Below are 20,861 nucleotides of genomic sequence, written 5' to 3'. Positions count from 1 at the left end.
ACAAGCATGTTAATATATTACGCGTTGCGCAATACTGTAGTTTTAGACGGGTAAGACCGTATGTCGTTTATCGTTTAACTAATTGGAATGAAATATTTATCACTTGATCGGATTTGGACTTAATCTATCAGTAATATATGTACATAGCTTCGTTCTAAATGCTTATTGTTATTCATATAACAATACTTCCTCAAACGTTAGCTTGCATCACCACACAATTTCAAGCCATTATTTTAACAATAACATTTCATTCTGTGTTATGGCCGTGTTACATAGCTGTTATATTTGTTTGTTTGTTTGTTTGGGAATTTCGCACAAAGGGCTATCTGTGCTAGCCGTCCCTAATTTAGCAGTGTAAGACTCAGCTAGTCATCACCACCCACCACCAACTCTTGGGCTACTCTTTTACCAACGAATGTGGGATTGACCGTCACATTATACAACGGCTGGGAGGGCGAGCATGTTTAAAAACCCGCGACCCTATTACGAGTCGCACGCCTTACGCGCTAGGCCATGCCGGGCCATGTGTCTTGACTGTCAACAATGTTGGATTTAAAAATATTATCAGTGACTGTTAGTTTTATTTGTCTCGTTGCAATAGCTTTGTGCTAATACAAAAGATAGAAATGATAATCTGACTTGATGTATTTAAAGATACAAATACACTTTATTTGTAAGTATTGATCGAAGCAAAATATCAAAACTTCGCTTCATTAAAAATATACTCAGACTGTAGTACTATGGACAATTTACTTAAACGCACGTCTTTGTTATTATTATTATCAGAGACCCGTAAAATTTGTGGTTAATTATTGCAACAGTACTTCTAGAAGTCCTATAGACCTATACTTAAAGAATCTTAGACATCGAAATATATACATTACCTGTCTTAGGCCTAACATTACTTAAGCCTTTCTCAAGTATGGCTTATACTTCATAGAGATAAATTCACACATGTAACTTGTGTACATTTTATGCTTTATTTTAGTTAAATTAAACTTTACCGTACTTAATACTATCAATAAATGAATGTTTCTCTATGACACAACGTTAGACCTTTTAAAAAAATTCATGAGTTCTTTCTTAGCGTGTTGTACAAAATGTCTACTAAAGTATATTTACAGCCGGCTTTTGTATTTTGCAAGCTATTTAGTTAGAAAGGTGCGCGTGCATTTTCAGGACAGATAAAACTGAAAATTACAATAACAGAATATTGTTATAATTCTTTTGTAACATTCCGAGATTATCAGTGTGACAAAGGGAATCTAACATGATTTTGTTTGTAATAGCATTTAGTTAAGTCAACCACTTTGTGTGATGGTGTGACACTCGATATAAAAATAAATGAATAATTTGGATACACTGTAGAATTTGCTGTTGGCGAGAATTTTGTAAGATTTCTAACCATATATTTCTTGTACTCGATTATATGGTGAGCGAATATAAATAACAATATATATTTTTAATCTCAATCACAGTGGCGCTTGTGAAAGTAAAAAAAGAAGGCAAAAGTGACGGGATGGCGCCATCATACCAGATCCGATTGAAGAAGGAATTTAAGGTAAATATTTCAGTTCAGAAAAATTAATAATTCCAGTTATTAATTAATATTATCCGTTACTACTTAAAATAGCGATTTTAAATTAAAGGAGTTGGACTAATTGAAATAAGAATAATTTATGAATGAGAGTATAGAAGATAATAATATACCAATCACACTACATCTTTTATATCCAATACCGATGAGGCCTTTTACCTAATACCAGGGCTCTTCAGACCAGCAGGGATACGACGGACATATTAATGGTTGAGACGACATTTATATCAGCAAATTGTTTGAAAATAACAGTTGCAGTGAGAACTTGATTAAATTGAAGTGTAATTTTTCGTCGATTTTCGTCATGCCACAAACCGTCAGAATTAGATAGTTAGTGATATTTCAGAAATAACTATAGCAATGATTTGCATTCAAAATTACAAAATAAAATAATAATAATTCTACCAGAAGATTTAACATTAGTGATAAGTGTCATATTTCAAGATCACTTGGAAGTGTTATGTTCATATACCAGAAATTAGTATTTTATCTGTAACTGGAGTCTGACAATAAAATCGGTTCCAGTTTTCCTATTAATAAACGAAGCCAAGTCAACTTATCTCAAACATATTTTGTTTTGTTTTATAAAGTGTATTCATAAATAGTAAAAATTGTATCGCAATGAGTAAATTCATTCATGTGTTTTGGTTTCGAATATCTATCAGTACTATTAATATTATATCAGATGTAGCCAAAATGACTTCACTTCCTGCATACCAATCAATAAACAAACTTTCGGATTCTTAGCGTAGGTATCAAGTTTTGAAGCATCGGTTTTAAATATTCATGAGGTGAACGCCAAATATGAGTAACACTGTATAGTCTGAAGTGCCTACAATACGGTGCAAACAATATCCTTTTGACAAAGCAAGAAAATTATACATTTTGATGTAAAATGACACTTGAAAAATTAAGCTTGTGTTGAAACATATTTGCAGCGTTAATGTGAAAACATGCTATTCTGACTATATTGAGGCGGTACTTACTATAAGTAAACATGTGTTTTCTACTGTTTTAGATGAGTGAAAAGGCCCGTCAAGCCTTGAGTCATGGGTTAATCTGGACACCTGCCGGTGACGACGTTTGTGGAGTAAAGTTCAATAATACTAAATATCTCATCACTGGTACGTAGCGCCATCTAGTCATAGTAATATTTATTTATGTTTTATTTCAATGATATTAAATTTTAGAAAAAGCTGCTCATTAAACACATGAAATAAAAGTAAATCTCATGAAACATTTTTCTTCGTTATATTAGCTTACTGCTGTTTTGAATAAGGTTTCTTCAATTTTACGCAATTTTTAATGAGTTTTACCGACTTCATTGTTTTCAGGTATATATTTTAATTTTAATTATAAAGTCACAGCAAAGAATAATCAACCATAAAAGAAAAAAAACAAACAAACTATTTATACATTTGCTAAACTAAACATTGAGAAATTATGAAATACATGATTACGTATTGATTTTAAAAATCAACTTAATATTAAAGATTGACCAATTATAAACTTTCAGTTGATTTAAAATAACCGAAACCAAATATAAAAACACTTAGAACTAAACATCAAACTACTTCTTGAGTAGTAATAGATATTTCTATGACAAAACTATATAAACTTTCTCTAGAGGGAATTAATAATAATAATTAATAGTAATTTTATAATTAACGAAATATTTTAATATGTATATATTATTAAAAAATACTTTCATACGTGTTATGATTTCCAAAATAAGTTTAAAAAAACTTCGATTAACTCACGTTTTATTAAATTTAAAAATCTTAACTTTAACTTAGATTATAAACTACTGAAATCTTTAGTTTTTACTACTATTGAAGGGAACTCGGTAAGAGATTGAATTTAAGTTCCTGCAAACTAATCATACTACATGTCAAACAATAAATTTATATAAATAATTTTGGGTATGCGCACAATATAAGCATAATTTTCTTTATCCAGTTCAGTAAAATGTAGGTGTAGTAGTAGTTGTATTACGAATCTCGCTGTTTACAGTTGCGTTAAGAATATCGGAGGTCTCGAAGATTGTTCTTAAGAAGACAAGAAAAAGATAAAAATAATGAGGTATAGGTCAAGCCTATACACCGGACATGGAAGAACTGTCAATCCGCATTTCGAAATCACTGCACGGCGAGCAGTACAAGGCCTAGCATTTTCGTATTGCAACTTTTAGTGGGGAAAGGGGTATTGATACATTATCGAGATCATTTGTCGACAGCAGTATATTCACATTTAAAGACTAGGAAAGAAAAAAAAAACTTTTTTTTTTTTAAAGCCCCTGGTATAATTTTAAGGTTGAAATTGAAAAATAAAACTGGAGTTTGTTAACTTTTACTTCAGGCAAAACATGTATATAGTTAATAGTAAGAAATCAACCATACAAAAGTTGTTATGGTAAATAAACTGCTGAAAAAACATTGCACTTGTATACGGTCACTAAATTCCCTACTTAGCACGAAAAGGTAGAGAGACAGTTGCTTAGATCACAAGGCAAAACACTATTCGCGTCTCTCCCCTTATAGCAAGAAGAAAAAGAAAAAAAGACGTTGTACATATTTTCAACTTCTCGCAAAATACGAAGAAAAAAACACTCCAGTTCAGCTTAAGACAAAAAAACAATCGTATTTATCTCTCACGTGAATCGCAGTGTATAAAGAAACTGTCGTAAACATATCTCAACTTTAGCTTAAATAGCATCTAGACTTAAGCTGTAAAGTGAACAAATAACTACACATCCATTTATCAGAATCATTAAACAGCGAATTCATTGTATAATATATATGTTAAAATCTGTGAAAAGTAGATAACTTACGTTAAATTAGAAACTTAGCTCTAGCTCTTTACGAACAAAAAAATCTGAACAGGAGAAATTAAAATATTCTGTAGTTTCTATCAATTCTTATAGATATAGTTTAAAAATAGTTTTAGATGTATGAACCAGTGGCGAGATGATGTAAGAAGGTTCGATAGAGGGCGACGTTGGTACTGAATATTCTGTTGTTGTTGTTTTTAGAATTTCGCACGAAGCTACTCGAGGGCTATCTGTGCTAACCGTCCCTAATTTAGTAGTGGAAGACCAGTGGGAAGGCAGCTAGTCATCACCACCCACCGCCAACTCTTGGGCTACTCTTTTACCAATGAATAGTGGGATTGACCATTATAACGCCCTCATGGCTGGGAGGGCGAGCATGTTTGGCGCGATGCGGGTGCGAACCCGCGACCCTCGGATTACGAGTCGCACGCCTTACGCGCTAGGCCATGCCGGGCCGTGCCCACTGAATATTCACAAAACTATTTTATTCTTGATAACACAAAGATAGGAAACTTTATGAACTTCTCTGTTAAATGAATTTCTTTAAGCTACGTGTTTTCCTAACATCACGAATTATAATCGATTATATCTTTTGACGATATCTGCGGAAAAAAATTTGAGTTTTTTTTTTTTTTTCTGATTTAGGACGAGTAATTGGAGAAAAGGCTTGGGTGTGGCGCTGTAACTTTGTGCAGGAGTGGTCTACTTTGTCCAGAAAACAAAGAAAAGGATTCCGAAAACTTTACCACCAAGGATGTCAGTGCAAAGTATGATAAGCTTTTAACTATTTGAAGAATATTTGTTAAAATCTAAATGCCCCTGGTAGTATCGTGGTTCGATACCCAGGGTGAGAATAGCGCTAATAGCCCATTTTGTAGCTTAGTGTTTAAGAATAAATAAACATAAACATAATAATAAGAAATATTTTTTGTTTTCTTTGTATTTTACAAGATGGAGAGAAAGAAACAATTTTAAACCTTGAATAATCATTTTTTTTTTACACTTAAATAATATCAAGTCAGCAACATTTTGACAAAGTATCAGCTAACGAATCAAGTTACACGGTTTGTGAAAATATTCCAAGCTGTAACTTTAATTAGGTCTTGTAAAAACATTTAAAAGTCGCAACACCTCATTTAAAAATATATATGTTCCTTTTTTTTTTTTAACACTCTTAGGTTCGAATGCCCAGGCCGTTTCGATCCAGCAGAGAGCGCTACTGTCTATGGGACACAGCTGATGAGGGAAAAGATGATTGCCAGAGTCTATATACTATGTGCGTGCCAAACCATCGCGAAAACAAAGGGTGTATTTGGAGCCGAAACAGGCGTTATAGGAAATGCATGAAGGACAGGCAAAAGAAAAAAGAACTGGAAAGGGAACACGAACCATAAATGTTCTGTCAGTTGTAGGACTAAGGTGTTGGTCAGTAAGAAACCGTGGTTTGTGAAACAATGTACAACGGTCAGTGAGAAATTCTGCGGACACAGAGATACTATAGATTAGTTGAGATCTCGTATACGTGTTTGTTTGTGTGTATTTGTAAGTGGTTGGTACTGTAAAGTATATCTGTATTTTTCCCAACAGTAGAAATACCTAGACCAATAGAAGCTCTGTATGTCAAATCGCTACGTATTTTTACGCCATATCGCATACTGTAATTAGTTATTTTTAAAATTATATTTTAACCTGTTCTTCTAGTTTTCATGGCAAAATGATTCATTCCTTTTTATACTGTATATTTAATATTAATATCTTAGCAAGTAATGTTCTGTAACTATTTTTACTTTTTATTGGATATTTTAAATAACCTTGTTTTAAAATCTATAACTTATGTAATTTATCAATAGTCCTTCCAAGTCTGCGAATCTTAAGATAACAGAACAAATATTTTTTTTTTATAATTACGACACTTACTTAAAAGTTCAATAGAAAAGAGTTATTGCCGTGAAAATCAATAAATCGCAAAACACTCAGAGCATCACATTGTTTTCTTATAGTTTCAAGCCAGATCTGTTCACCTAGAACGATACGAAACTGTGTTACGCTAGTGAACGACAAGTAATTATGATTTGATTATTAAAATTCGTTCAATAATGTGTAAGTTATCGTGTTTTATTATATTTATTTGCAAATAGTTTTCACAAATTGTGAATAGATGGCAGCACGTACGATATTTAACTATTTTAAGAGTAACCTTGGAGTCTTTTTTCGTGCGATGTTCTTTAGAGGATTACATGAGGCGTTACCATGGTTACCTGTATGTGATGCGTAGTGCTACACGAGTAGCAAGGAGCAGTAACCATATCAAAATGTGTATCATTATTATGTACAGAATGTATGTATGTATAATATGTATAATATGTATATATATATATATATATATAGTTACCTCATGAATTAGAACTTATCCTATTTGTACGTGTTAAATTGAGTATGTAATGTTCAGTTCAAGTCTAAAGATCAACAGTACCAAAATAAGTAATTTCTATCTATTTTTCACATACGTATACGCAGACATACACAGTAACCTAGAGGATATGTGTGTGTGTGTGTACACACATATATACAACTAGTTAAGAAAAATCCAACGAACTAAAACAATCGTATAAAAACCATAGTTTCAAATGCTATAATCCCTTTTCTTTCTAATGTTAAAGGCTTTTCGAAGAAAGATATGAAAATTGAGACAAATTTCACCAAAAAACTTAATAGGACTTTTTTCTTTACCTTTAACCAATAGCTGACAACATAAGAATATTAGCTTAAAAATAAATATGGTGTTGTTGGTTTTTCGAAAACAACTGAAATTAAAATGATCGTTATCAATACAAAAAAGTTTTATTTTAAAAGTTATTATTTTTTAAATTCGTGTTTTATAATTAGAAGATATTATTTCAGTTTTATAACTTTTTATTACAGTGTTTTTGTTTTATGGTACGTGAATAATAAAGTAAAGTTTTGTAAATTATCCAATTAGAAAAGGAGGTGGCGACTGCTACTGCACAAAAGACAGAAATGGAGTAATTCATATTGATATTTAACGTTCAACCATTGTTTCCAACCAATATATTAAAATTAGTACATTATAGTTCTGTATTACAGATTATATTCAATAAAGTTGGTAATCGGGTTATCATTGTGTATGTTCTGTTATATAACACAAAATAGTGACATTTGGTGTTATTAAATTTGTGTTAATTGTAATGATTCTTCAATGTATAACGTTTTGCACGCAGGCCTGGTGCCAAGTTTTGTGTCGCCATCTTGTGGAGGCTTAGCTTTTAATGGAGTCATTTAAATAGTTTTAAAGAAAATATACAAATGAAATTATATTGTAAAATATCAATTACAGAAAGCATAAAAAACGACAATAATATATAGTACTTTAAAAATAAGAATAATGAAAGTTTTTGGGGAACCTTCCTAGAGCCGGCACTGTTTGCTCGGTTACTAACATGAACTTGAAATATTCAGATATTTGTTCTGTACATAGCGTAATCCATAAAATTGCCATTGTTCGTTATACAGCGCGAATTAAAGTGATTTACAGTGTTACAAATGAAGTTAAAATTAATATCGCATAACGTGTAATATAATGTTACAAATAAAAGTACAACTTGTGGTGGATTATACTGTTACAAATGAAGTTAAATAACATCATATCACATATGTGTTTATAAAGTGTTACAAACAAAGGTTAAATCACCACCACATACGGTGTTATACAGAGTAGAAAGAAAATTTAAAAAATAACGCCACATACCACTTGTTAAAATATAGAACGAAATTAAATTATAATTTCATAACTTATTATTAACTGACCTACTTACTCACTACGTGTTACATCACTAATAAAGTTTAATTGCTTTCAGGTAATAACTTTACCTGGTACTGCGAGAACACACCCTTTAAATAAAACGTTTGATTAAATTTATAACATGAACAATAGTTTACAAATTCAAAACAACGTTTCTTATTTATTTACTTTAAGAAATATTGGCATAAACATGAAGAGGTCAACGCCATCTATTTTTTAGATTAATCAAAAACAGGTATAACTGGTGTTAAAATTACTGCTATATAAATTTCATCACTGCATTTATTCACGAATAGTTTACAATTTTACATTTAAACACAAGCAAATGTCCCTTGGTGTATTTCACTATCGTCTGAAAGTTTAGAGCAATCGAAAGTAATTTAAAATTCCCCCCCCCCCAAAAAAAAAATTCAGCAGAAACGTCATGTGGTAATAGGAGTGTACGTTTCTTCCTTTTTTTTTTTTTTCGATTTTGATCCCGGCATGGCCAGGTGGTTAATCGGAGGATCGTGGGTTCGAGTCCCCGTCGCACCAAACATCCTTGCCATTTCAGCCGTGGAGACGTTATAATGTGACGGTCAATCCCACTATTCGTTGATAAAAGAGTAACCCAAGAGTTGGCGGTGGGTGGTGATGACTAGCTGCTAAATTAGGAACGGCTAGCGCAGACAACCCTTGTGTAGCTTTGCGAGAATTTCAAAAATAAACAAACAATCTTCCTTTTTTGACAGATGAATAAAGTTTTAAATCTAAAGCAGACTAACCATGAACGATGAGATTTATCCTAATCTCTCTATGTTACAATTGGATATTTTTAAAATTACTAAAATATGCAAAGAAAATAATTACTGTTCGAAATTGTAAAATTAAAGTAAGGTAGCAAATACTTGCGGAGAAAAATATTTTCATATGGAAAAGTTAGAAAACAGAGTGAAAATATTTAGGCCGAATCAGCTAAAGCGTCATTTAATACGTTTGAAAGGTACCCTCAGGTTTGTTTTTTACCTTTTAAGCCTTATGATGAAAATTTTCAAAAGTTTATTTATTTTTATATCAGCTATATGAATTTTTTAACTTTGACTGGCACTTCTCTACTTAATTTCTTAGCCCTTGCTTTGTGAAGGATTTGTTGCCACACAGAATGTCCTTGTAAGTGTGTTTGTTCCATAATTTAGCGCAAAGTTTATTAAGGGTTATTTAAGCACATCTGTCCCCAAATTAGAACTGATAGTTTAGGAAGATGTCAACAGTACTCATCGCTAACTCTTGGGTTATTTTTCAGCCTCATTCTTATGGAGCACTAAACTCCCTCAACTATTGTGTGCATTTTTGCGGCAATTAGTCGCTAACCACGAATCTTTGGATTCACGGTCTTGGACACACTAAACACTCTGCCATGCCCTGTTGAAGTGGATTCAATTATCACGAAAGTAATCGAAATTAGGATTTCCAATTATACCAACTTTAAAGTAGTCGAAACACTGCCGTCGTGTTTGGTTGTTGTTAAGCACAATTAACTAATTTTGAGCTGCTAAATAGATAGAAGTCAAAGGGTTGGTGGCGCTCACTACCAGTTGCCAGTGTTAAGAAAGTGCAAATTTACTATATTTTTACATTGTGTGTGTGTTTTTTTTAGTTACGATTGTATTGGTTAATGTTGTATTAACAAACGTGGATGTAGAGGAGGTGGGCCTTTCGCTAGTACAGCGGTATGTCTCCGGATTTACAACGCTGAAATCAGGGGTTCGATTCCCCTCGGTGGGCTGAGCAGATAGCCCTTTGTGGCTTTGCTATAAGAAAAACACACTAGGGGAGGTGGAGTCTAGGAATCTGAACCATTTTTCATGAATTGTTTGTTTGTTTTAAATTTCGTGCAAAGCTACACGAGGGCTATCTGCGCTAGCCGTCCCTAATTTAGCAGTGTAAGACTAGAGGGAAGGCAGCTAGTCATCACTACCCACCGCCAACTCTTGCGCTACCTTTTTACCAACGAATAGTGGGATTGACCGGAACATTATAATGCTCCCATGGCTGAGAGGGCGAGCATGTTTGGTACGACAGGGATTCGAACTCGCGACCCTCGTATTACAAGTCGAATGCCTTAACCACCTAGCCATGCCAGGCCTTTTTATGAATTAATAATTACATTATTTGATACCAACAGTAGTGGATCTAGAGGAATGGTCCCTGATCCCATTCCTTCACCTATTTTTTTGAGAAATTAATAACTATTATTCAATGTAATATAAATAGGTGCAGATTGGTGGGAAATCCTTTTCATTTTCAGAAACTAATAAAAACAATCTTTACATTACCACATGAAATAAACAAAAATTAACGTGTGTTTTTAACTGATTGGTCTATTAATTAATGTAAAAAATTTTTACGGGCTTTCTGAAGTTAACACTGCTGGAATCTACAGCGAAGTGGTTACCGTCTCAGTCAGTAAATGGTTATTTCTAAGCGAATAAATCGGTAAAAATGTCAGTTTGCAGTAGGAAGATAAAACTTTACGCCTTGGTTTCTATCAGACATTGTATCAATATATCTAATATTTAAAAAAAAATAAATCAAAGTTAGTACTGGTTAGGCGCTTTACAGCTCTTATAACATTCAGTGGAAAAAGACCGCAAGACGTGGAAACAATAACGAACAAATATTAAAACACACGCTTATAACAAAAATTTTTTATCATTACGCGTAGACTTGTTGCAGAATCGATTTTTCATTGTTTCGAAGTTACAGTATTTGCGAGGAAGATGTTTCTGGTCGTATATTTTCACTTATTTTGAAATGACTGTGCGAGTGACAACATCTAAAGTACAAACCAAGCATCCTGTTCACGAACGCCAAATATAATTATAACTGTTTAGTTTTATTTACAAAATGAGAAGTGTTCGTCTTTACCTTCTTTATTTTAATATCAAACACATTAATATAAATAAAGATATAAACTTTGAAATCGCTGATCGTACTGACTATGACTGTTGTAGGCTTTGCGGATAACTTTCCTATTAAATTTGCTAACAGCGTATAGTTTATAAGCAAAACAAACAATGAAAGTAATATGTATTCATCAGTAGTGATAGTAGAGATATAGTTATATGTATTCATCAGTAGTGACAGTAGAGATATAGTTATATGTATTCATCAGTAGTGACAGTAGAGATATAGTTATATGTATTCATCAGTAGTGACAGTAGAGATATAGTTATATGTATTCATCAGTAGTGATAGTAGAGATATAGTTATATGTATTCATCAGTAGTGACAGTAGAGATATAGTTATATGTATACAGTAGTATATCATATGTATTCACAGTAGAGATATAGTTATATGTATTCATCAGTAGTGATAGTAGAGATATAGTTATATGTATTCATCAGTAGTGATAGTAGAGATATAGTTATATGTATTCATCAGTAGTGATAGTAGAGATATAGTTATATGTATTCATCAGTAGTGATAGTAGAGATATAGTTATATGTATTCATCAGTAGTGATAGTAGAGATATAGTTATATGTATTCATCAGTAGTGATAGTAGAGATATAGTTATATGTATTCATCAGTAGTGATAGAGATATAGTTATATGTATTCATCAGTAGTGATAGTAGAGATATAGTTATATGTATTCATCAGTAGTGATAGTAGAGATATAGTTATATGTATTCATCAGTAGTGATAGTAGAGATATAGTTATATGTATTCATCAGTAGTGATAGTAGAGATATAGTTATATGTATTCATCAGTAGTGATAGTAGAGATATAGTTATATGTATTCATCAGTAGTGATAGTAGAGATATAGTTATATGTATTCATCAGTAGTGATAGTAGAGATATAGTTATATGTATTCATCAGTAGTGATAGTAGAGATATATAGTTATATGTATTCATCAGTAGTGATAGTAGAGATATAGTTATATGTATTCATCAGTAGTGATAGTAGAGATATAGTTATATGTATTCATCAGTAGTGATAGTAGAGATATAGTTATATGTATTCATCAGTAGTGATAGTAGAGATATAGTTATATGTATTCATCAGTAGTGATAGTAGAGATATAGTTATATGTATTCATCAGTAGTGATAGTAGAGATATAGTTATATGTATATATATATATATATATATACACACACACACATGTGTATACGTATATATAAACACAAGATTTTAGTTATAGGCCTACATTGTGTGTCAGTTATTACATAGTTCTTTCATTACTGGAAATAAACTTTCAAATGACGTACAAAAATAAATACATACGATTGGACGAACAATACGGATATTCATAGAACAACTAAAAAGATGTCAAAACTCACTAGATGGTAGAAATTTACTACAAAAAGGCGTGAGGCGAGAGAAGCAACTGTATCTCTACTATCACTACTGATGAATACATATAACTATATCTCTACTATCACTACTGATGATATATATATATATATATATGTAGATAACTAAAACTATACTTGTGTTTATATTTATATATATATGATGTTTTTGGGACGATATAGTTTGTTAACTTTACATAGAAATTTATTGTTTGAAAATGTCACGAAACGATATATTTATTTTTATCAACTACAATTAAATAATTTTCATTACTGCAGTATTGTGTAAATTTGTAGGGAGAAACCCACGGAAGGCTAGTAATCATATTTTCAAGTTGTTACAAACAGGCTTTGTACTAATTTTTTATGTATGATACATTTTGGTGTATCCCTAAATTGTGTGTCTAAAGAAAGTATTTCCTTTAGCTTTCGATATGTTTTTACCATAAATGTACAATATAATTTCGTATGTTAATTCTAACTCTATTTAAACAGTTTTAATGCAGAATAGTTTTGACATATTATGACATTCATGAGATTCAATTCACGAACATAAAATAATCATATTTTCATTACTAAACCAGCAGCAAAGTTTTCTGCCTCCAAACAAAATATCTCCATTTTGAAGTCGTCAATAATTGTTTTAGAATTCTTCCGCCCATCCCAAATAATAACTATTTTTATTGAAAACGTATCACCCCGTACGAAATATGTTTTCCACTTATTACGTTTCGACCATTTACTCAAGTTTCTCTAAAGACCAGCGTTGCTCCCTGTTACGGTTACTCATGAATAGGTTAATTATTTACTAATAAATCAAACTTTCGAAACGACTGTAAAGTTTCAGTATGATTAAGTGGAGAAAGAATTATAATATGATGCACTTTGGGTTCTAGACTTAGAAGTAATAAATTTTCCTTACATTTTAATTTATAATTTATAACTGTCAAGTGAGTATCTTAACCTTATTTAATTACGCATGGTACCAACTGTCTATTAGAACGTAAGTTGAGGCTGAGGTTATTAATGTAACCTTGGCAACGACATATCTTAGGTACAAAAGCAGGAATTCCAGCAGAAAAACAGTGTAACATGTATGTGATTAACCAGTGCAGGAATCGCCATATTTATGCTATTTTGTTGAACCGAAAGTTTACGAAGAAGAGGTGTTAAAAATATGTAATAAGATATCGAAGAACGTACTTACCTATTTATCTTATTTCTTCAATACTTTTTTTTGCTGAGACTGTAATATTTAAAAGTTTCGTGTGTTTTGACGAACCTAGTTATACTTGAGATTGCGGTTAGTTTTGATGGTTACCTAGCTATTTCATTTAGTTTTGTTACGCCTGACGAGTCCATTTAGTTCTACAAGTTTTAATTACTGATTTTCTTCTATGTTTAGTAGATCCTGTAAAATTTATTTTCTGCTTCTTCTGATAATTTATTATTGATTTCTCCTTGTTTTGTGCATTCTGCAAGACTTAAGTTTCTGATTGTGAATTGTTCTGTAAGTTTTAATTGCTGTCTTTCCTTAGTTTTGAATACTTATTTAGTTCCACACGTTTTACTTCCTGATTTCACTGAGTTATTTTCACATGTAGAGGAATCTTAAGATAACCGTCAATAAATAGTAAATCAACTCATGAAAGAGAGACTTCAGAAATATATCGTTAAGATTCAGCTTACCATTTCTTGATGGTTGGGATAAAACGTCTGTTCAATAAGTGGAAAGTTTTCCTTACCCAGGCGCCTCTGAATATGCAACAACTGGGAGAACTGGAACAAAAATAAATTTCTTATAATAATCTCTTCTCAATCAAAACGTATTGTGATAATATTCCAATAATAATTTTCATTAATCATGAAAAAATTACACGTTTTTAGGACAACAACATTTACATATTAAATCTCTATAATACAGGTAAACATCGATATAAAACGCATCGATAAAGCGCGATAATCAGTTGGGCGCGATGGGGTCTTAGGCCCCAAATTTTCAAGGAGCGGCACGGCATCAACCAGATCAAGATTTGTGGAGAGGCAAAGTCGGCAGATATAGCAGCAGCAGTGGAATTCATCCCTCAACTACAGGATTACATCAAGGAGAATAACTTGGAACTGAACCAGATCTACAATTGTGATGAGACAGCACTTTACTACAAGGCTATGCCAGATAGGACATTCGCACTTCGGACAGAGACCCAGACATCAGGATACAAGCAAGTCAAAGACAGAGCAACTTTACTTTTCACCTGTAACTGGAGCGGCACCCACAAGATTCGACCACTACTCATTGGCAAGTTTCGACAACCAAGATGTTTCCATCACCTCAACATGAAGACACTACCACTTGACTACAACAGCAGCAAAAAACGCATGGATGACAGCAACAATCTTTGAAGAATGGTTTCATCAGGAATTCGTCCCAGCGGTCAGGAAGCACCTCAGAACACAGAAGAAAGAAGAGAAGGCCGTACTACTATTGGATAATTGCCCAGCACACCCGCCGGCAGAGAACCTTACCAGCAGAGATGGAAAGATTACCGCACTCTACAAAAATCCGTTTTTGTTTCAGTACTGAATTCGTAATTTAAACTTTGCCATGACATTTTTTTTATCTGGTAATTATTTGACTTCAGTTTGTACTTAGATTTTAATAATTAGTAAATAAATTATCAAAATTAATTACTATATGTATTAACTTTTAAAATTGAACTAATTTTAATCAGCGTCTAATCGTAAAAACGATCACATGATTGCTCTGACGGAACTACTTTTAGAATATCACCCCCCATCAAAGTAATGAATTCGATAAATTTCTTTAGAATTCTGCTTTTTACATTTAATTTCAGTCTTAAAATTGAGTTTAATAAATAAAAATAAATAAAAAAATGCTATATCATTGGTGTAAGTAGTTTTGTTTGTTTTTCTTTATTTCACTACAAAACGCGTAAATTTTGCATTATCGCTCACCCCGAGGGTCAAAAAAATATATAATCAAATCGGTATAAGGCGCAATCAGATACAACGCGGTCGAATTTTTTGGACCCCAACTAGCGCCTTATATCGATGTTTGACTGTATTTCTTTATTTCATTTACTGTACCAAGTATAATCTAGTGCAGGTGTTCACAACCATTTTACACCTGCGGAGCTTCACGTAAGAAAGAAAAAAATTCTGGAGCCTTAATACAAAATACACTAAAAATACAAACGATCGATCACTAGCACTAGATAAAGTTTACTTCAGTTGTTTTAGAATATAAATTTATTAAAAGTATCAATATTTAAAGAAATATTTTTACTTCTACTTGTTCAGGAATTTCTGATTGCAAAAAGTCTATCAGTAAAAGTACAGTGTATTTATTTATTAGTGGCTCGGATGGGCTTGTTTTTGTTCACAAAGTAATTCAATATTTGGAGTCATAGTTGATACCTGTAAGCGCAAATCATCTTTAATATTTAGCCTGTTTCTAAATTTGGTCTTTGTAGCTGTATACAGTGAAAATGTTTGCTCACAAAGCTATGTTGTTGGAAAACCATCAAAATTTTCAAAGATCTGTTACTTATTTCAAATTATTCCATGAACATTTGAATCCAAAATTGTGTAATTTCTTTCTGTTGAAATTTTGTTTTTAGGGTGTAATCAGTTGAAATTTCTATAAGCTGTTTTTCCTTTTTCAAAGGTAAATCATTGATATTTGCAGAGTCAACAAAGGGATTTTGAATCCACAGTAACTTTTCTAAATGAGGAGGGAAGTACTCCACAGTAGTTGTACACAAATCAGATGTGTGCTGCAAGACAAACTTTACATCTTCACTTAAAAAATTTAATTCATAAGTAAAAACCCACTGAGATTTTCGAAGCAGTTGAGTTCTTCCATAAGTATACATTCACCTCAGAATTTAGCTTACGTTGAAGTGCTTCCATTTTACTCTGAGCTTTGAAGTACGTTACCCTGCATTGTAGCATTCACTTCATTTAGATAGGCAAATAGTCTGAAAGGTAAGTCATTTTATGTATCCAGCATTTGTCCCTTAATTTGCATGCAAGTTCAAAATGACATTCAGATAAAGAGAAACCCATTTCCTCACGCAGCTGGTAAAACCGAACAAGCACTTTTCTCTGAGAAAAACCATCAGACTTTAGTATGAAGCAGCAAATGCTTATGAAAACTTCCCATATCTTCACAGAGTAAACTGAAGATCCTCATGTTGAGTGATCTCAATTTTATAAAATTAAATATTTTTTATGATATCACTCAATACCCCTTGTGTCTTCTGGCATTCGTTTCACTGCAAGTGATGAAGACAGCAGTGGATACTCTCGATATCCGGTTTTTTTTGAGTGCCACTACACTTGAAAATTTTCCAGTCATAGTTGCAGCCCCGTCAGTGCAAGTACTTGATCAAAGCTGCCATGGGATCTCATGTTCTTCCATAAATAAATCGATCAGTTGTACGTATTTCTTCGCCTGTTGTTTGAGTAGGCAAAGGTTTGCAAATTAGCATGTCTTCTTCAAAACTAGCTTCGTGAATATAGCGAACAAACATATGCAACATCACACAACCTGCGACATTTGTTGATTCATCCATCTGAAGCAAGAAAGTTGAACTCTTTTACTCGCCTTATTAACTCCGTTAATCAATTAGCTGATATATCCTTGACTCTTCGAGAAACTGAGTTATCAGAAAAGGGCACAGAGTTAATGTTAAGATAATTCTCATCAATCGTGCACCCTACCAAATCTTTGGCACATGGTTTTAACAAATCTTCTGCAAATGTATAAGCTTCACCTGCTTTTGCAATGCGGTAACTAACACGATATGAAGCAATAAGAGCATCTTTGTTATCCTGGTGGACAAACAGTAGCACTTCAAAAGTATTTTCACGGGCACAAAATACCTTCTTAATTAAAACTCGTTCATTGTTTGTTTTTGAATTTCGCGCAAAGCTACTCGAGGGTTATCTGCGCTAGCCGTCCCTAATTTAGCAGTGTAAGGCAGCTAGTCATCACCACCCACCGCCAACTCTTGGGCTACTCTTTTACCAACAAATAGTGGGATTGACTGTCACATTATAACGCCCCAACAGCTGAAAAAGCGAGCATGTTTGGTGCGACAGGGATGCAAACCCCCAATCCTCCGATTATGAGTCGCACGTCTTAACCTACCTGGCTATGCCCGGCCTGAAAATTCGTTTAAAAACTTGAGTTTTATCATCATACAATGACATGCTGACCTAAGGTCAGTGTTGTCATAACGAAGTCAGAAATAAAGATTTGTTGAAAAAAAGAGTAGGCCTCTAGAATAATATATTTTTCTAAAAGAAAATGGTAACATATTATTTTTATTTTATTTTTTTGTTTTTTAAGCAGAAATTTTAAGCCAAATAACAAAATATTAAGCCAGATCTGACGGGCATCTAAATCTCGAACGAAATGAAACAAAACGAAACATGACGTCATGCGAGCGTATGACGTCATAGAGTTCATTGGTACCAAGTTTATCTAATTAAACTACAATGAATCTAACCTAACCTAACAATTACCACTTATAATTGTCAGAAATATAATTATACTTCATATAAATATACTTTGAAATTGATACTGCATCTAATTGCATCACAATGTTTCAAATTTGGACAAGTTTCAACCATGACGTCGTGTTTCACTTTGCTTCATTTCCTTCGAGATTTAGCCGCTAATCCAGATCTGGGTTTCAAGAGAGAGTTGGCGTCACTACCCACGGCTGAACGATGTTTCATACGAAAATTACTTGCATCTCCAATGACGCATGCGGTCTTGAGATGGTACCATATCTTCTAGCAACCAGTGGTGCCACTGTCGAAGTTAAATGAGATTGTATTAACACTTTCACCACGAGGACTTCCCATAAGCTAAATAAAATCCTCTGACGTTAGGCAGAATAAAATATTAAAAGGCCTAATACGCAATAAACGTATTAGATTAAATATATATTTTACTTCTTTTGTACAGCGTATTCTGGTTCAATTTTATAGTTTTAGGAAAAAAAATTAACATTCCAAAATTTCCTCGCGGAGCATAGTTTGAAAAACTAAGGTCTAGTGTAACGTTTCTCAAACTTTTCTATACCAGAAACCAGGGTCCAGCATGGCCAGGTCATTAGGGCGCTCGATTTGTAATCTGAGAGTCGCGGGCTCGAATCCCCGTCCCACCAAACATGCTCGCCCTTTCAGTCGTGGTGGCGTTATAATGTGACGATCAATCCCACTATCGTCGATAAAAGAGTAGCCCAAGAGTTGGCGGTGGGTGGTGATGACTAACTGCCTTCCCTCTTGTCATACACTGCTAAATTAGGGACGGCTAGCGCAGATAGCCCTCGTGTAGCTTTTCTCGAAATTCAAAACATACACACCAGGAACTGGTTTGCTACCATCCTAAACTTTTGGTAGTACTAACAAGCAAATACAACGAAAAGCATTACGAAGTACAAATTAATATTCTATCAGTTTTTGTGTAATTGTTAGTTTTCGTGAAATCCAAAGAGGGTGAAAAATACTGAGTCTGGTGGATAGAGGAATCTGAAAGATCAGGGTTCGTGCCTTGTTCTGCAGAAACACAATCCACACTTTAGAAGCATGGATTCCTGTAAGGAAGAAGCAGCAAAACTGACAAGACAAGAGTAACCCAAGAAGTCATAGTAGACGCTATTGACTAGTTGGCTTCCCTTTGTGTATCAGTTCGCTATTAGCGATAGCTGTGCATAGATAACACTTGCATAGATTCACGTAAAAAATTCGAAAAGCACACACTTAAACACTTTTATTTAGTAACAATTAGTTTCATAAATATTTATATTGTGTGACCACTGTAAATCTGAAAACAAACATTTTCTAGCATAACTTAATTGATACCGGCTGGGTGGTTAACGCATTAAGAACTACAAGATTTGAGAGGTAATGACCCTAAGTTATTCTCCAAACTTTAAGCGTGGAGTACGTTATAAAAACAATAAACTAAGAGTCATACATAGTTCGTGTAGCGGCGTTTACTACTGGCTGATTACCTTGTTTTTACCCCTTTTAACTCCAAGACTGCACAAGAAATAGCTTAGATCTTTTTCAAGTTTGTGGTTTTGGTTTGTTTTGAATTTCGCGCAAAGTTACACGAGGACTATCTGCGTTAGCCGTCTCTAATTTAACAGTGTTAGGCTAGAGAAAAAGCAGTTAGTCATCACCACTCACAGCTTACTTTTGAATTACTCTTTTATCAACGAATAGTGGGATAGATCGTCACATTATAACACCCCCACGACTGAAAGGGCAAGCATGTTTGGTGTAACGGGGATTCGAACCCGCAACCTTCGTATAACGAGTCGAGTGCCTTAACCATCTGGCCATACCAGATCTTTGATGTTTATGAATTAAAGTAACTAAATAAGAGTCCTCAGTGCTGTAGTATTGAAAGAACTACAAAAACTTACCACCCAAGGTTTGTCCTGAAAATTATATAAACTGTGAACCGTGTTAATGCTCGGAATACTTCCATATTTAAAGCCCAGCAGCAGATTTCTGAAGTCATTGTTGGAGTCCCGGATGTTTTGGCGAAAGAGAACAAAATCGGGGCTAAAAGACCTAAAGAAAAAACGATAAAGGAAAACACGTGTTATTATATGTTGAAAATGAAACATTTATTACTATTGGTTGTAATTCTTTTCCCTCTTATGTTAATTTTTGTAACTATTCTAAAGAACTGTCATTGTTCTGTCTCTACATAATAACAATGAAAACAATATACTTGCTATTACAAATGTAAATTAGATTCTTCAGGAAAATACAAATTCCTTTTTAGCGACATCTAGAGGAAAATATTCAAGATTAATATTTCCTACCATAATGGTCTTTTACATTTTATTTTATGGTGTTTTCTTTTAGCCATTATTTTTGCTCTTACATAATTAACGTAAAAAAAAAGGAGTACATTGCGAGAAATAGATCAGTATTTGCGCCAAATCACCAGAATGTCAAATTTTCGTAATCTTAATGAAACTTAAACTAATGTTTTTGTAGTAAAATTGCGTGGTCGATACGATATTTTAAAGATACGTTTTGTCAGGTATGTCACTAACCTCACAACCTTAGTGCCGTTTCTATCCACAATCATGCTGACAATTGTTCCTGATTCTGAATTGGCTGTTAGGTTGATGTCTTTCAGCTCAGCCTGCAACAAGAAAAACGTCATCAGAACAAAAACACTTTTACATTTTGGGCACCAGATGTTTCTTTTCC

General features: G+C 33.2%; 2 protein-coding genes across 3 annotated transcripts in view; one reads left to right on the top strand and one right to left on the bottom strand.

The window, feature by feature from the left end:
- Window positions 1-7,563, top strand: part of LOC143226456 (metalloproteinase inhibitor 3-like) — a 38,568-nt gene extending 31,005 nt beyond the window's left edge. Inside the window, exons 3-6 of the mRNA XM_076457453.1 lie at window positions 1,479-1,561; window positions 2,616-2,721; window positions 5,073-5,194; window positions 5,606-7,563. Of these exons, the coding sequence (XP_076313568.1) occupies window positions 1,479-1,561; window positions 2,616-2,721; window positions 5,073-5,194; window positions 5,606-5,821 (527 nt within the window). The 3' untranslated portion in view covers window positions 5,822-7,563. The remainder of the gene's footprint in view (window positions 1-1,478; window positions 1,562-2,615; window positions 2,722-5,072; window positions 5,195-5,605) is intronic.
- LOC143226455 (synapsin-like) overlaps window positions 1-20,861 on the bottom strand; it is a 191,513-nt gene that overhangs the window by 118,940 nt on the left and 51,712 nt on the right. For both annotated transcript variants that reach the window (XM_076457451.1, XM_076457452.1), the window contains exons 4-6: window positions 20,702-20,793; window positions 20,057-20,207; window positions 14,277-14,366 (exon numbers count right to left, since the gene is read on the bottom strand). In XM_076457451.1, coding sequence (XP_076313566.1) covers window positions 14,277-14,366; window positions 20,057-20,207; window positions 20,702-20,736 — 276 coding nt within the window. In that variant the 5' untranslated portion in view covers window positions 20,737-20,793. The remainder of the gene's footprint in view (window positions 1-14,276; window positions 14,367-20,056; window positions 20,208-20,701; window positions 20,794-20,861) is intronic.

The sequence above is a fragment of the Tachypleus tridentatus genome, chromosome 9 (genome assembly GCF_004210375.1).
Source record: "Tachypleus tridentatus isolate NWPU-2018 chromosome 9, ASM421037v1, whole genome shotgun sequence".
NCBI lineage: Eukaryota > Metazoa > Arthropoda > Merostomata > Xiphosura > Limulidae > Tachypleus > Tachypleus tridentatus.
Note: the sequence above shows the minus strand (reverse complement) of the source record. Positions and strands in the feature narration are given on the sequence as shown.